Source organism: Orbicella faveolata, unplaced genomic scaffold, assembly GCF_042242905.1.
Source record: "Orbicella faveolata isolate gen_17 unplaced genomic scaffold, um_ofav_v1 contig_15, whole genome shotgun sequence".
NCBI classification, from domain to species: Eukaryota; Metazoa; Cnidaria; class Anthozoa; order Scleractinia; family Merulinidae; genus Orbicella; species Orbicella faveolata.
Genome location: NW_028301542.1, coordinates 1,264,190 through 1,281,361, shown reverse-complemented (window position 1 = coordinate 1,281,361; position 17,172 = coordinate 1,264,190). Strand labels below are relative to the sequence as shown.

General features: G+C 37.8%; 2 protein-coding genes across 2 annotated transcripts; one reads left to right on the top strand and one right to left on the bottom strand.

Annotated features, from left to right (window-relative positions):
* Positions 1-32: 32 nt before the first annotated feature.
* Positions 33-6,854, bottom strand: LOC110069067 (proliferation-associated protein 2G4-like). Its single transcript, XM_020776521.2, has 14 exons — positions 6,650-6,854; positions 5,103-5,231; positions 4,870-4,975; positions 4,373-4,442; positions 4,137-4,229; positions 3,595-3,658; positions 3,138-3,216; positions 2,629-2,786; positions 2,126-2,177; positions 1,869-1,963; positions 1,474-1,531; positions 967-1,036; positions 631-684; positions 33-357 (listed from the first exon to the last, which is right to left on the bottom strand). Exons 1-14 carry the CDS (start codon positions 6,747-6,749, stop codon positions 292-294), a joined length of 1,194 nt encoding a protein of 397 aa, XP_020632180.2. The 5' UTR covers positions 6,750-6,854; the 3' UTR covers positions 33-291.
* Positions 6,855-6,936: 82 nt separating this feature from the next.
* LOC110069066 (mannose-1-phosphate guanylyltransferase regulatory subunit alpha-A-like) lies at positions 6,937-14,508 on the top strand. The gene is made up of 12 exons (XM_020776520.2): positions 6,937-7,132; positions 7,217-7,314; positions 8,071-8,174; positions 9,190-9,376; positions 9,671-9,730; positions 10,013-10,143; positions 11,093-11,221; positions 11,835-11,932; positions 12,152-12,198; positions 12,817-12,909; positions 13,359-13,530; positions 13,995-14,508. Exons 1-12 carry the CDS (start codon positions 7,093-7,095, stop codon positions 14,093-14,095), a joined length of 1,260 nt encoding a protein of 419 aa, XP_020632179.1. The 5' UTR covers positions 6,937-7,092; the 3' UTR covers positions 14,096-14,508.
* Positions 14,509-17,172: the final 2,664 nt, after the last annotated feature.

Sequence of the window (17,172 nt, the reverse complement as noted above, 5' to 3'; positions counted from 1 at the left end):
AAGTGTCACGAATCACAACAGAAGAAACACAATTTTGCTATTTTCCATCACCAAGGGAAACATTTTTATTTGATCTGACTTTTTTCTGGTACATATTCAACCAGCCACTAACATGGCTATAGTAAAACAACAGTATCATCTTGGCATTGTGAACAGACTGTGCTTGACATAGATCTGACGCTGGCAATGTTACTGGTGATCAAATCTTGTTCCACAAGGTGAGAGACTAGAGATTGTGAAAGGACAATATAACATAGCAGTACAAGAACAACAAGCAGGGTTAGCCAAAGTTCATTCGTCCACATCTTCGCCATTCTTACTCTCTGCTGCCACAGCATCACTTGCTTTATTAGATGCCTGTGCAAAAAAAACAAAAAAAATGAATAAATAAATAAAATTGTTTTCACATTAAGTAGGTAACTGTAAATTTATTAAGGTAAAGTCTGCATACAAGCCAAGTAGCCCATCAGGCTGGAGCTTATCCCGGTTTCTGTAGCATGAAGCAACTAGGAGTATTTCTACTCTGCCCAGTATTAGTGAATAACCGTGTACCATACAATTAAATGAAACAGTTAATTGAATCCCGGGACTATAGTATAATCAAGGAAGTAAAGACAATAGTTCATTCACCTTCTTTTTCTTTCGTTTTTGAGTTTTCCTACTAGCTGATGTTGCTAGGATGGCCTGCAAAGTATATAACAAGAAACTTGAGAAAAAGGTTTGATCGAAAATAATTAACATCACAAGCATGCAAACAGAAATAGCAAATATTTTTAAGACAAATTGACCAGGGACATTCTGTAGTTGAAACTCAAAAATTTCATACAGTAGCAAAAAAGTAACTTCACCATTTGTAAAATGTCTCTTGATGTCAAACATTAGACACACTTTAAAGTAGAGATTTCTTGTAAATTCCTAAACTGAAAACTATAGAAACTGTAAATTATATAATGTTCAATATGTTACCTTTATATCTGGATCCTTTATTGAATGTTCTGAATGTATTACTTCTGGATCAAAAGGTCCTTGCGTTATCCTAAGAAAAAACAAAGTCAAGATTTAAGTAGAATGAATACGGTATAGGAATAACTCATTATTTTATGCCCTCATAATTTATGTGACCTTTTTGGCTTCATGTATTAGAGATTTCAGGGTCAAGATAAACTTTGAAGTAATGTCTCAGCTTTAAAATCTAAGAGATACATGTATACAACTCAGGGAATCATTCCATCAACGTTTACAGCAGAAGGGCAACTGGTTTTCACAGACAGCCAAAACTTTTTGAACTGAAATTCTTCATAAGGAAAACTTTCATCTAGATGCTCAAACCAGGCAGGCATAACCGTCCCCACAGCCTGTCAATTTGCCAAATGCCTGGCCCCTAATGAAACCCCTGCAACTTAGTGTTATTTCCAACATTACATGACTGTGATGTGAAAACATTACTACAAACCATTCCTAAGGATACCCTACCTGATTGGTCCATTTGGCATAAGTAACAATGTGAATTTGAACTGCGCTACATATTCACCTGTGGCAAAACAAAAGTGCAGTACAAATTTTGAGTGCCACTGGCAAGAAAAAAAAAGACAAAAAATAAGAGGATTAAGACCCAAAGAAAAATGGCAGAGAATAGCGGAGAAGGAGAGAAGTTATTTCGGTTGGGAGAGGTCAAGTACACTACAACACTGGGACAACAATGTTTGCGCACTATGTGACACGAAAAGGATCAATGTTGATGATGCTGATTGCATATTTATTTGTCTAATGATGACTCCCAAATTTGCTAATAACAACAATACCTATCTAACCATCAATTTGTATTAACTTGTCTAAGTATATTCAGAATTAATATTTTTTCTACCGACCTTCTTTTTCCCAAAGAACATTGAAAGGTTCTAGAAGACTGTGTTTAACGCATTCCACAACACCCATTCTTGCCTTTTTCTCATCCTCAAACGCTCTGTAAAAAGAGTGCAATCAGAGATCAACATTCATCACCTGAAGAGGTGTCGGCTGACAGAGCTTCCTTTGAATACATCAAAAGAAACATAATGGAAAAAGAAGACAGGAAAGTGACATACAATATTATTATAGTTTTAGAAACACAATAAGATTCACCTACCTTAGTGTAAATGGCATGGCAGTGAATTTATTAGTAACCTCACTGAAAAAAACTACAATAGAGCCAAGAGTTAACAACAAACAACAATAACTATTTACACTCTTTTACTCAACTGCAACCTTAACCTCGTTTAATCTGTATTAGAACATTCCTTGTAGACTAGCACCTAACCATGCTACATAGTTACACTGAATAATTTAATATCTTAGTCTTCTACAATTTTTTCACTCTAGAAACCCAATCAGACCTGCATCATCCAGTGATAATCCTACATGTATACATTTTTCTATAAGTAAGTTAGATATCAGGAAACACACTTTTCCATTGTAAATCATTCAGTGAACATCTGAGCCAGATGGCTACCACACTTTTACTGTACATTTTAATCTTAATGCCAAAATTTCTCATACACAGAATGCTTCAATTTAAAATTTCCATGTTGTATTTTTTTTCATGAAAGTGGCCATACATATAGAAGTGACAATAATTGTTCACAGTTGTACCTCTAGAAGCCTTCATTTTCAAGCTGTAATTGTTCTCAGTTTTCTTGTACACCGTTGTGCGTGTATCCTTTTCTTTAGTTTTGCCTTCTCCAGTACTTATGAGGAGATCAACAGCAAAAACGTCATGTACAGAAAATTCACACTTGGTATGGTCTTTCCTGTCACAAAAGAAAAATTTATAACAAAAATAATTATTATAAATGAATTGTTATAAGATCAACAGCAATAATATTTGAAGGGACGCCTTGAAAAAATCTGTGAGTGACTCCTGATAAATTGCTAGATTCTCCTTCCAGATTGCCTTATTTTCCCTTGTGAAACACAAGGAGAATTTGATGTTCCATCAACAGTCACTTGGACCTTATTCAACACACTAATTCATTTATAGTGTACATGAAGACTCAATGTGGTTTCTATCTGCCATTAGAGTTGCTACTCCATCAGGACAAAGTGCTAAGTCAACAAACATTAATTCCCTTCACTGGCTAAACCAATAGTAATAAGGTTACCTTTGTTGCTCTGTGGGATTCTGTATGATTGCCTTCTCGCCATCTATGATATTTCTTTTCAGTTCATGGGATAACATACCTTAAAAATTAAAATTAAATTACCTTGAACTTGTTTAAAAGTTGTAAAGCAGAAGAATATTATTTAAACACTGAAAAAGGTAAATTGTAGTTGAGGTGGTAGACTTGACCATAAAAAGTCTATGTTTCAATGATAAGCATTTCTCAAATTAAGAAAACTGGCTTTAGTAAAACATATTAGGCCATGAAATATTAAGCTTAAGAGTAAGAAACATTGATATCACAGACTGTTGACAATTTTTCACACATGAGGTGACATTAATCCATTTGAATTGAAAGGTTCAAGATTGCCACTTTTTGAATTCAGAGCTGTACCTTCAAAGGGCTGAATAAAGAGGAATGCAGGAGTTTATTTCTATCAGGACTGCAAATAACATACCTTCAACCGGCTTGCATTGAAATGCCTCTGCTACTTTCTGTATATGATCTGTAACCGTGTAGTTCTGCAATAGGTTCAATAATCATTCAATATAACTGGTCAATTGTGTAACTGCATGTGTTCAGTACAGAACTTGAATAGGAAGGATGATACAAAACTGTACGTCAATTTCTAGTAATAATATTGATTGCTCAATCTAGGGTAGAATAACGGGGGAAAATGTTTGACTCTCTAAAAATAGGTGCCCCTCTAAAGTGAGTGTACCTTTAATGGTACATGCAAATTAAGAGGTCAAGTGGCCCTCTTTGAAAAGCATAAGCATCTAGGAGTACTTTTTCCTGTACGGAGTGCTAGTCCATTGCAAGATTGTTCACCTCTCTCCAACCATCTCTAAAGTGCGTACCTCTCTAACTATGAAATTAACACCTCAGACTACACTCAGTGCACAATATTACTCTGAAATAGAGGGCTTAAACTTACATAAATAAATTTTATGTATCGTAATTAGTTACCAAAGCAAAAGATATTTTCTCTAAGCTTACCTCATTACCGGCTTTCACCAGTCTTTGTGCTACTTCAGATGCTAAGTATGCAGCTTGAAGAACATCAGCTTTTCGGCCTGTTACTTTATTGTCCTACAATGATAAGTCAACAGATACACACCATTTCTGATTATTTGATGCACCATTTGTTACTAAAGAAATGGCAACACTTCTGCTTGAACATAAGATACCAAAAGGTTGATGTACAAATTCAAAATCAAGAATTCAAACTTTACTTTTGAAGCACCAACAACAATTGTGTGTCCTACTACTGCAATATAGCCGTCAATATGAACGCCGAGGTCTCTGTAGAAACAAACAAACTTACAAGTTAAAACAATACTCACCATGAACACCAACGGCCATAGCTAATAATTAGACAGGCTGCATTCAACAAATGGTAAGGCCCCACAGGTATGGCCCTACAACTACAGAATCATTTCTCAACATTCTAAAAATCTTATACATCAGGATCTGGCTTATAAACACCACATTATTATGACCAGGTCTGTCAATAAGGGCCGTCACCTGAAGCACCTGTTACAAGTGAGCATGCTTGATGGGCTCTTGATGCTATAGGTGAACTTACCTGTAGTTGATATAATTCACCCATAAAGTACCAAGTTTGTTACAGGTGTGAAGATCAAGGATACAGACAAATCAAAACTTAATGACAGCCCTGATGGTCATTCCACAGTACCACGCTGAAAGTATAACACACAAACCAACTTACATTTTTACAAGGTCTCCATCATTAAGTATGATATCAGGTTCACTCAAAAGCGGTGAAAAATGGCAAACGCAATTGTTCACTGAGATACACGTTGGGAAAGCAATACCTGGTGGTACAAAAGAGAAAGTCCCATTAAGAACAAAACCATTTACTAGTTAAAAGTACATAAACAGTCAGCTTTTTAAAAGTTTCAAGAAAAATAGCTGATAATTTGCTTTAAAATTAAACTATACCTTTCTTCAGTTCTTTTTCTTTCTTGTAAACTTTGCTCGTTTCCTCTTCAATAAGATTATCTCCCATTTGGCATAATGTCCGTGCTGTAGTTTCTTCAGTTGCAGCATCTATTAGTTTCTTCAAAACACCTTTGGAGTAAAAGATATATCGGTCAGTAAGAAACTATTCAGTGCAAATCCCGCTGATTTCTCTCCCTCACATCCCGTTTATAGGCCTCCCAGATTTAAATTATGGTGTTCCAGAAAACATCCACACACTATACCCCTTCCATGGCAGGTTTTTTTTTCTGGATTTAACCATCCACCCCTCTGGAAATTCCAGTTTTGTTTCACAGTTTCCTCAACATATTTGAGCTTTTTTTTAGACCCCATCCCCTATTGGACTTTCTAATACCTCTTCTTGGGGCTGGTATGAAATATTTTCAGGAACAAAACATTGCTAAAATTTGATCTACTAAAAGAAAATCTTTTCCAGTTCAGCTCTGAGCACATAAACTGTCCCTCTTGGAGGTACATCATAACTCCCTCTTCCCTAACCCACTCTCCTCCCTAAGATTTCAAAAGGCTTACACACTTTATTGTGCAGTTCCAGAAAATATCCATACTCCCCCAAGAGAAGGGATTAAAATCTCCCAGGGATAAGAGGTTTCTCTAAGACCAAAACATTTAAAGCAATGTATCAAGCTTAATTGGAATTTCCGGAGGGGTGGGGGTCTTGAAAAAGAATCCCTTCTATGGGGTGGGGGGGGGGGGGGGGGCTTATGGATATTTTCTAGAACTACACATTGTGATTTTTAAATAAACACATGTACTGATGTAATAGAAACCGCATTATCCAAAATGGATTTTCCCAGATTTGTCAATAATTTTTCTTTGTGGCCGTGAATTTATTGTGGCATCCTTGTATTCAAGTTTTTGTTGATTTAGTGCCTTGATAACTCAGACTGTTCTCTCAAAGACCTAACATGCCTGGATATGGTGGTATCATGGTATATCCCTTTGCAACCTCAATCCACATAATTTTATTTTCATAAGGTGGTAAGCACCAGTAAGATGGCATTATTTAATAATGATATACAAAGTAATCTAAAATCCATACATGTTACTCTTATATTCAAGAAAAAAAGAAGGTTTGAGATAAAACCTTATTATTCCAGCTTTTATACTGACAAATGTACATATACATAATTACACTCCTGTTGTTATCTTAAAGGGTGTCTCATTACGGTGTTCGGTAATACTAAAAGTCAAATTTTTCGCGCGGACAGTTCCTAACTAAAATGTACTACTATGCTAATTTTTAAGAACTCTTTACCGAAAAAGCATGAATGCATAGAGCAAGGACTTTATTGCTGAAGCGACAGGAATCTGTTCGACAAGAGCCCTTTATCTCGAAAAGAATGAACAAGGTTGAAATTTTATAAACAAGTAACAAGGCTGTAGCTGTCATAACGGTTACCTCATCTAATAATTTTGGAATTTTTCACTAAATATTCCTTCAGGAAAACGAAAGAGCCGGCCAACATATAGCTTATATTTTTACTTACGGTTAGCCATGTCGCCTGCCATTTTGTACTTCGTGACGACCACATCTTCAGCAATGGTAGGATCTTCCTCTTCTGCAGAATCGTTTCCTTTATCTGCCATTTTAACAAAAAAATGTTTGTACAAATGAACGAAAAACCATTCAAAGATGGCGGCACGTGCTGTGGAAGATGGTACCCAGGATTCACTGCTCAATGGCGGGTAATTTTCCACTTAGGGTACTCTGCAGGGGAAGACATAACAACACTCACCAGTAGACGGGAGAGATGGACTTTGTCACCTTGCGGTCATGCGATGCGAGGTTACGTGGACGAAGGTTTGTGAAATGGCACAAGATATCCATAGAAACTCTTTACAAACGGTTAAATATTGATTGTTCGATCGTAATATCTCTATTTTTTGTTAACCTGGTTGTAAGCAGAATTCAGCAGACTTTAGAGAAACCATGATAAAAGTTGTAATTCTTATTGGAGGGCCAATGAAAGGTAAAACTCTTGTATGTGTTTTTACACGATTCTTCCAACTATTTTAGTTAGCTTACAGCTAACGTTATGTTTTCCGCTTTATAGGAACAAGGTTCCGTCCTCTCTCTTTGGAGTTGCCTAAACCGTTGTTTCCTATTGGAGGATTTCCAGTCGTTTATCACCATATCGAAGCTTGCAAGAAGGTATAACAAGCTATACATGTCAAGCTAAGCTGCAAGTGATGGAAAATCCAAGAAGTGAACTGGCGTGAATTATTATGTTTTGGGAATTATCAAAGGCAAATGCTGAAATGCAATTTGATCAATGATTTTAGATTTAGATTTAGATTTAGATTTAATGCTGCTGTGCAGTGTAGCGTCGGCAAACTTTTTGTTTTTTTGGTGTGTCCTTGTTTAACGAAATTATGACAGTAGTAAAAGAAAAATAATAGTTTTATTTCTCTGGTGATGGTAATATCCATTTCATGTCATAAATGGCAGACACATAAAGAAAACAAGAGAAAAATTTTGGTGATAAATAAAAACACACATATCAACACATCTATCTAGAAATGTTCAAAATACTTTAAGCCTAGTTAAAGTTAAAATGTCAGACATCTTCTCCCAAATCACAGAGAAGTTAGTCACCTTGGGGGTTAAGGCGAGACGGCATCTGACATTTCAGACTAAAACGCTTTTGGAGATTGTCGTAACATCCTCTGAAATCTTCAAACGTCCTCTGTTATGATGTGATCTTCTTTAAAAATGCTGTTACTCACAGGATGAGAATCTCATGCTGGTGACTTGGAAAATGTTGGCAGTTTTATCTTTTCTATTGTCTTTTTCAGTGTGAGAAGAATAATAGTGTTATTGGTTGTGCAAAGTTAAAATAGATGCAGAGTACATGTACATGGGAGGAAAATGATCCTTCACTAATGTTTGGTTTATAATTTTTTTCAGATTCCTGAACTGAAAGAGATTATCTTAATTGGATTTTACCAGTCCAGTGAGAGTTTATCAAAGTTTATTCAGAATGCTCAACATGAATTTAATATTCCTATCAGGTACATTACACTTCCTGTCATTTTGAATTCACTGTAATCATATTGTTAATCATATTGTGGAGGTGTGCAGACTCACAGTTGTTGCGCTCACCTCTGGATCAAGTGGTCCAGGTTTGAGCCTTAGTTGGGGAGGTTTTATTGTGTTCTTGGGCAAGATGTTTTTCTCTCACAGTACCTCTCTCCACCCAGGCGTATGAATGGCAGGGCGTCGTAGGGGGGGGGGGGAGTCCTGGGGTGCCCGTGATCTCCCCTTTTGTAAGCCTTTTGTAAGCAAACAGACTATAACAGGTGGCAAAATCGACATGACAGTCTGGCGAGTACCCTCACTTTGACACAGTGCGAACCCCACTTTGAAAAATTTTTGCTACACCCTGGAATGGGTACCGGCAAATTTAATGCTGGAGGTACTCCTGCAATGGACTAGCATGCCATCCAGGGGGGAGTAGAACATCATGCTACAGATGGGCTACTTGTCTCATATGGAGACTTTCCCTTACCTTACCTTACATAAAATATAGATGAAGGAAGATTGGGCTGCATGAAACTTGTAACTGGACATATGCAAGAGTATCAGAATGAATGAGTGATATATCAAGATTCCTATTTTGTTTGAGGAAACCTTTTTAGCTTATCAAATGTAATAAAAGTCTGGCATACGAGCCAAGTGGCCCATCAGGCCGGAGCTTAACCTGATTTCTGTAGCATGAAGCAACTAGAAGTATTTCTACTCCCTCCTGGATGGGATGCTAGTTCATCACAGGGTTACCCCCCAGCATTAAATTAGAGAGGCACTGTGAGAGTAAAGTGTCTTGCCCAAGAATACAATGCAATGTCCCCTGTTAGGGCTCGAACCTGGACCGCTCGATCAACAAACGCACTAACCATGCTCAAGGCCACTAGACCTCCCTTTTTTTTTCTTTATCAAATGTGACTTTAATGAAATTTTTTGGCTTTAAAAGTAGTAAATATAAATTTAAGATACATGTACTTAAGCTTGCAAAATTATTCTACATAGATATCTCCAGGAATTCCAGCCTCTTGGCACCGCAGGAGGAATATATCACTTCAGAGACCAGATTGCTATGGGGGAACCAGAGGCATTTCTTGTACTGAATGCTGATATCATGGGAGACTACCCTCTCCTTGAATTTGTTGAATTTCACCGCAAACATCCAGGAGAACATTCCATTTTGGCTACAGAGGTGAGGACTTTTGTGAGTCTTGATTTTATTGTAAATGGCAAGTTTATTAATAATAATGTTATCTTTCATAACAAAAATGTTAATTTATGGTTTTCTGTGATGGGTAGCTAGTTTTTGATCCATTGCCACTAAGGCACCGCTATAGGTTTAAGGCCATTGATGTACAGTTTCCATTACACTTTGTTAAGAGCTACTTATTCCACATCAATTTGCAATAGCTAGTGTTCTTATCTTGTTTTCTCAAGAGTGACAATAACCAGCCATATTAACCTTTAAGTTACCTTTTTCTATCAGGCCAACAAAAAACAAGCGCACAACTTTGGCTGTTTGGTAGAAGACCCTGAGACCCACAAGGTTAGTGAATTTTGTTATTTTTGTCGTGTACCAGCTTGTTTATGGTATATTATTGTCTAAAATTGATCTTTATTTTATTAATATTGACTCGAAAGGGGCTTAGTTGAAAAACCACATCATCATGGAATTCAGCTACACCTACAAGAAATCTCAACTTTTCTTGACATCTGGCAAACTAACTGATTATTGACTCACCACAGAAGGTTCTGTTTCACTTAACAGTGATAATATTTCCCAGTCATCAATTTGCTATTTCATATAGTCTGTTCCTTTCCACTACAGGTTTTGCACTATGTAGAAAAGCCAGAAACATTTGTTAGTGAAATCATCAACTGCGGCATTTACATCTTCTCGCCGGCTGCCTTGTTCAAACTCATGGGAGAAGTCATTCAAAAGAATTATCGCAAAATGAGGTAAGTACCAATAAATATATCTTATTAGATGTTTTGGTGTGTAGCATCACTGTATATTTTTACGAGATGTGCCGTATTTTGAGGAGCCCATAGGGCGAATCAAAATACAAACAATGAGTAAAAATATAAAGTGATACTACACACCAAAACATCTAATAAGAGATTTATTATCCAACTGCTATAGCCAATAAATTTATCAATGAAAGCGGGAGAGAGTGACAGTTTTGCGCGCACGCGCCGACCTGTACGGCAAACAGGTTTTCTACTATACAAGTAACTGTACAGTAGCGCTGTATATTTTTACTGTTATTTGGACAGTATTCACTGCAGTTGGATAATAAATTGTGATTGTTTACCATTTACCAAAAAATTCTGGAAATTATTTTTTGTGATCTAAAATGGTGTGGCTATTTTGGTCTGTCTCACTGGAAAATTTCCAAATTAAAGAGAACATCTTGTGGCGTGAAATTCCCGACGAGTATTCAAATGGAGTGTGCTTAGCATTTGTACAATTTCCAGGCCCTCTGGCAGTTTTGACAAACTTTGGGTAAATCTGGGAAATGGGACACTCCAGATCTCTTATATGGAATTTCTGTGTAGGGCTTTTTGTCCACCATTTGCCCAAACTGTAAACTTGTAACTAGCTGGTTTCTTCGAAAGGGGTTTCATGAAATTTTTTGAAGCAGGACAGCCATTGGTTTTCACGGGCAGGAAAACTTTTTGAACTAAACTTCTTTATGAGAAAAACTTTGCTTTAGATGGTCAAATTGGGTGGGCAAAATTGTCATCACAGCTGGTCAATTTGCCCAGTGCCCAGCTTTTTGTGAAACCCCTGAAATTGTATTAGACACCTGCAAGACATCTCATGGGAGCATGCACAAAGAGGTACGCTGTACAGGTCAGGCCCTGTAAAACATTTATTAAACTAATCTAAAGGCATTTCTTGCAGTGAGGAACCATTTGCTGGCAATGTTGAAGCTGTAAGAATGGGTGAAGATGTTCTTGCTGCTATAGCCAGTTCAGGATCACTTTATGCATACAAGTCAACCTCGTTCTGGTCCTCAATCAAGAATGCTGGGTAAGAATCCATAGAAGAGATTCTAAAATCTCCTTTTATGTTCCTTAACCATTCATTAGCAAGTAATTGCTCATCATTTATAAGCAATTAATTTATTCCCTATAGTGAAATTTCTGAGTTTTGGATCCTTGATTTTTCAAACCTTCCAATCATTCAAAGTAAAAATTTGCTCCATTGACAATATTTAAAGTAAGAAGAAATCTACCCTCAGTTTTTCAAACCTCATGATTTTCAAACCAATTTCACTTCCTCCACATTAATTGGGAAATCTGGATTCCACTACAATTTCAGAAAATTTGTTATCAGTTTCATACACTGTATTGGGTCTTGTTGTAATATTGTTGTTTTGTCTTGTAAATCATGTACTTGACAAGGTTGTCAATAACTGCCATAACCGGTAGCACCTGTTATGGCTGAGCATGCTTTATGGGCCCTTGTTGATACAGGTGAACTTGCCTTTAGTTGATACAATTCACCCATCAAGTAACAAGTTTGTTACAGGTGTGAAGATCAAGGATACAGGTGAATCAAAACTTAGTGACAGCTCTGCTAGGGTAACACCTGGTGTACTTTAGTTCTTAGTAGTTACAGGTATTGTTGATTTCCTTGTCAGGTCTGCAATTTATGCAAATAGAAATGTACTTTCTATGTATCACAAGACTCATCCAGATCTTCTGGCTCAGAATGGAAAAGGCCAGCCACACATTAGAGGTAACCACTGGACAGTATATTTTTGATATCTCATTATTCTTTTACAATTTTTCCCCCTACCCTAAATATATCTAAATTGCCAGTTTCATACCCAAAAGTACATCTTTCAAACCTCCATGCTACTTCTTTGAGTTTCTAGGCTTTATTGGTTAAATGATATTTTGATGGTATAATAAACAAATGATGGTTATAAATAATGTCTGATACTGGATGTTTCAGGTGATGTATACATTCACCCAAGTGCTGTGGTCCACCCTTCAGCAGTGGTAAGATTGCTGCAATGAGCTGATTAACTTTCCAGGCATACAATGCATTCAGAAGGCAAAATATTTTCATGTAGATGTACTCTTTTGCATGCAGTGTGGTGCTCAGACTGTAATCCTAGTATAATATAACTAAGGGCTGATGGACTGACTGACTGACTGACTGACTGATTGACTGACTGACTGGCTGACGGACGGACTGACTGACCGACTGACTGATTGACTGACTGACTGACAGACTGATGGACTGATGGACTGACGCATGGACTGGCAGAATGACAAGCTGACGGACTGACTGACTGACAGATTTATGGACTGACAGACTAACAGACTGAGTGACAGACTGATGGGCTGACAGGCGGAATGGCTTACTGACAGACTGTAGAACAGACAGATTGGTGGAGAGAAGGACTGTGGGACTGATGAACTGACACAATGCCAGATTGATGGACTGACAGACTTGATGGATGCATGGACAGACAGCTTGTGCAGAGGGGTGAACGGCTGAACTGGCAAACTGCTAGACTAATGGACTGACAGACTGAGGACTGGCTTAGTAACTGATTGAGTGAGTGAGTAATTGATATACTGATTGATTTCAATCGTTCTTGTCCTCGTTAGCTTGGTCCCAATGTATCCGTTGGTAGTAATGTAGTCATTGGTGCTGGAGCACGGGTAAGAGAGACAATCTTACTTGATGGAGCAGAGCTGAAGGTAATGCATAGAATTCTTGAGTTCAAAAGCTTGCTTTACATTAGTCTTGCCATAATTTTACTGGTTGAGAAACAAAACGCTTAACATATAGTCTTCCAATACTTGTACAGAATGAGCAGCCGTGCTGTAAATTAAGGATTTACTGACCTGTAACCGGTAGAAGATAAACAGCCCCTATTTTCCCTTCATCCATCGAGCGAGAAGCTAAAAGCAAAAAGCAGTTTGGGAATGCAATCAGCATAAAAACTAGAGTTTGCTCACTTAGCTCTGCATCTTGGTCCTAATGTTTGTATGGCTCAACACCGCAATTAAGGGAAAAGAAGAACTACACGTACAAGGAGTCTAACACTTTCCCTGGAATTTTGTAAGGTTTTGAAAATGTCATTACATGATACACATTGTTTAAGAATAAGTACCGTGGAGTGATTTTCATGCCTGTGTTTTTCCAGGATCACTGTTGTATTCTGTACAGTATTATTGGCTGGAACTGTTCCATAGGAATGTGGTCACGAGTTGAGGGAAGCCGCTGTGACCCAAACCCCAATGAAGAGTTTTCTAGGCCAGATGGTGAATCACTGTTTGGTAATGACGGCAAGTTGACACCATCAATCACCATACTAGGTAAGGTATTAAAGTTGTTTTAGAAATAACATCAAACCAGTGGTAGTCAGACACCCTTGAGACCAGAAAAAGTGTCTGCTTATACAGGAGAGGTGCAGTTTCCTCATGATTGAGGGATTTTTTTTTCAGGCGTTTATTTCACGGTGGCTTAAGCTGTGTATATCACTGCAATGATCAATCATGTCTTCATATCTTTCTGAGCAGTTCAAATATATGGTATTTCGTATATTCACTATCGTCACCAACTACGGGTATATTATGAACTCATAACGTGACCAGCTCCCAGTTGGTAGAGCACTGCACCGGTATCACAGAGGCCATGGGTTCAAATCCCGTTCAAGCCTGAATTTTTTTCAGAGTTTAATTTCACAGCTGCTTAAGCTGTGTATGTAACTGCGATAATCAATCATGTCTTCATGGTTAATGTTGAGGTAACAAAAACTGTTATTTTTTTTCAATTTCAGGTCGAAATGTAACAATACCAGGAGAAGTCATAGTTCTTAACTCAATTGTCTTGCCGCACAAAGATCTTGGCCAGAGTTATAAAAATGAAATTATCTTGTAGTAAATAAGATAATGGGTTGTCTCTTCATCCCAGCTCTACGCTGCAAGCTATACTACTTTTGTTTGTCTAGTTTGATTGTGCAGCGAAAAATTATTAATTGGTGTCGAGATAGAATATTGAAGTTTCCTTCTCTGAAGCCTCGTAAACCCAGACAATCAAACTTGGCGAGCAAATTAATTAATGTCCTATTCTAAGTCTTTAGTTAGGTAGTAATTTTAAATAAATTAAGGGCTGAAGTCGATTAATTAGAGTAAATGAATGAGCGAATTTTTTTAACGTGTCTAGCAGAGAGGGAGAACTCCCCGCTAAAGAAAGGGACATGTAACTGAGAATACAAATACGGTAACTACGACGCTAAAGTACGTGAACAACAATATTTATATACAGGATCAAACAAGAAAAAGGATTGCACAGGTGGTGTCCCTTGTATCTATGTTAATCGATGTGACTGCAACTTAATCCTGTGGTTAAAGAACTGGTTTACGACAAATGAAAGTTATGGATTAGTTCTCCCTCCCATATAAAAATGTCGGAGGGGTGGGTGGCGGGGGCGGGGGGGGGGCTGTTCGTCGTACCTTTTAGGGGTTAACAAAGTGGTTTTGGTACCTCCTAGGGTGTTGAGCCTAAAAAGGTCCACAGCGGGAGCTTTAACGATACGTCTTAGGGTGTTGAGCCGAAAAAGTAGGACAGCAGATAATGTGATGTTTTAGAATTGGTACCTCTTAGGGGCGAAAAAAAATTCAAGCCACGGCCACAAAACAGGACCTTGCTACCTCTTAGGGGGTTCTTTTCAAACTTCCCAACGGGCACCCCGTCCTTTTTACATGGGAGCCCCCCGGGGTTTAGTTCGTTCATGTTTGTACTTCATTACGCTGTTGCAGGTCTATTCCATTCGTGTTCTCTCTCGCCGTGTCTCCCGATACCATACAATTTGTTCAGTGTTTGCAGTGAGAATTCGGTGGTACTTGAAGACATTATAGGCAATGTCCTTTATTCTTGTGACATCGGCTTCATTCAACGATTTTTTGAAAAGCGGTTGATGCTTTCCGATCAATATTCGATCGTCTTCGCAACTACCTTTCTGGTTTTTCAGCCGTCATTTCAATGCTGTTCAGCTGTGAAAGCCGGCCTGTAGGAAGTCATTCCCAACAATATTTTATTGGGAGAAGGGGGAATATTTACCCAAAATTAAGACCAAGAGAATCTCAGTACTTGTGTTCCCGATTGTTACTCGTGTGTTCTGTTTGTTACTAGTGTGTTCTGCCATTTTTCGCGGCTGCTGTTCCTTTGTGGAAATAGAAGTTTCAGATTCTTTTGCTGTTAGTTTTAATTAACTGCCGTAGAAATGTACAATGCTGTTGAACATTGTGTTGTTAATTGGTGGTATAAAACATAGCAACATAAAAGAATACATTTCAAACTGTATATTGAAAACTATGATCTGGATGGGAGATATTTGCAAGAGGTTGAAAACATTCAAGGTACACTTGTTTCTTATCGTAATTTCAACGGTCAAAGAAGTAGTTACCTGTCTTTTCTGGTCATTTGGACTCGGCAGTGAGCTGAGTTTCTCCTCGAAGCGAACTTTTCAACGTTATTCATTGTTACGATCTCCTCCTCCCTAAGTCCCGGTTATAAAAAATGCATCTTGCCCGTGGAACGAAATCATGGTCACTGATAATGAACGAAATCATTATTATTATAAAGTGAGCGACTTGTTTTTGAAAGCATTTGAACCTGATGAGAATGTTTCGTCTTAATTCCTTACGACTGACAGTTAAGATCCTACTCCCAGGCCATATTCTCCTGTATTCAGATGAACTTTTAACAACTTTACACACACACGATTGTTAAACGAGACTCCGACATTACAAGACCTAAGCAATGACGACCGCGTCCTCGAGGATAACGCCTATTAAAAAATGGATTTATATTTTACCTTCGAATTTCGCAATTGTCGATATCTGTTCAGAACGTCTATTGGTCTCTGAACTTGCTCAAGCTAAATAAGTAACTCCAGCGTTCAATTCCAAATGAAAAAACGAAAAATTAGCTGCCGTCGCTGGCGTTCTCCAAAATGCGCAGAACAGAAATATACAAATATTTATAACGCTCGTGTACAGCTTTTGCCCTGCTCATTAAACCTTTTTGTTTGGTGGTGTTCTCGTTAAGGGGGGACAGGGTTGGGATATGGACTCTCCAAAACCTTTGTGTATGCTGTTTATTGAGCTGAATTCAAACCTAAATGTAATATGTCAAAGGCAATAAGCGTATGAGTCCTTAGGCTGTGTCCCGCAGACTAATTAGTGTCTTGCGTATTCGCTAAATCTTCCCGAAGGGATTTGCCCGCCAAACAAGAAACTGCTTCTGTGCGCCAGGTTTCCTAGCCGTCTTGTTTCATATATACAACGACAACAACAACACTTTATTTTACCTCATTCAGTATTTTATATACAATTATTTCAAATGATCTTTTTTAAAAAAATTAAAGGGGGTAACAGCTCCCTGAAATAAGTTAAAAAATGTCCGGGGGCTGATTCAAACTGGTCTTCAAACTGGTCCCGACCACACAAATGCGTTTTTGTTTGAAAATGCATTTTTTTAATGGGTTTTCGCCTATCGTGCACACTAAAACGCCCGAAAAACACTGATTAAAAAGGGGACTCCCGTAAACGGTTCCTAAAGTGAAATCTTTTAACACGCATCGTTTTAAAAAACGCTCCGTTTCTAGTGTGGACGGGTGAAAACAGAGGCTTTTCAAAACGGTGACGAAAAAAGGCGTCTTATACTGTCGTTTCCATCAGCGTTTTCGGGTGTTTAGTTTAGTCTAGACGATGGGCTAGAACGCATCAAAAAGGTGTCGGAGCGTTTTGGAATGAAAAAGCAATAGTGTAAACAGATGAAAACAGAACGAAAACGCTAGTGTGGGTGACTTGAATATTTTGCTTCGTTTTGGTTGAAGCGAAAATGACTAGTTTTGAAACGAATTAATGGCCGAGGCCTTCTGTAGTTTATCAATAAAAAAGCATACTATCTAAGAATGTGTATGATTTTTTAGTTCAAAATAAGAACGGTAT

Excerpts from the sequence above, each read along its gene's own strand:
- LOC110069067 (XM_020776521.2), bottom strand. The coding sequence starts at position 6,749 with ATGGCAGATAAAGGAAACGATTCTGCAGAAGAGGAAGATCCTACCATT. Across the intron at positions 2,787-3,137 it reads AATCCCACAGAGCAACAAAG|GAAAGACCATACCAAGTGTG; the intron begins GTAACCTTATTA and ends CTTTTGTGACAG. Across the intron at positions 685-966 it reads TAAAGGATCCAGATATAAAG|GCCATCCTAGCAACATCAGC; the intron begins GTAACATATTGA and ends TATACTTTGCAG.
- LOC110069066 (XM_020776520.2), top strand. The coding sequence starts at position 7,093 with ATGATAAAAGTTGTAATTCTTATTGGAGGGCCAATGAAAG. Across the intron at positions 11,222-11,834 it reads TCCTCAATCAAGAATGCTGG|GTCTGCAATTTATGCAAATA; the intron begins GTAAGAATCCAT and ends TTTCCTTGTCAG. Across the intron at positions 12,910-13,358 it reads TTGATGGAGCAGAGCTGAAG|GATCACTGTTGTATTCTGTA; the intron begins GTAATGCATAGA and ends GTGTTTTTCCAG.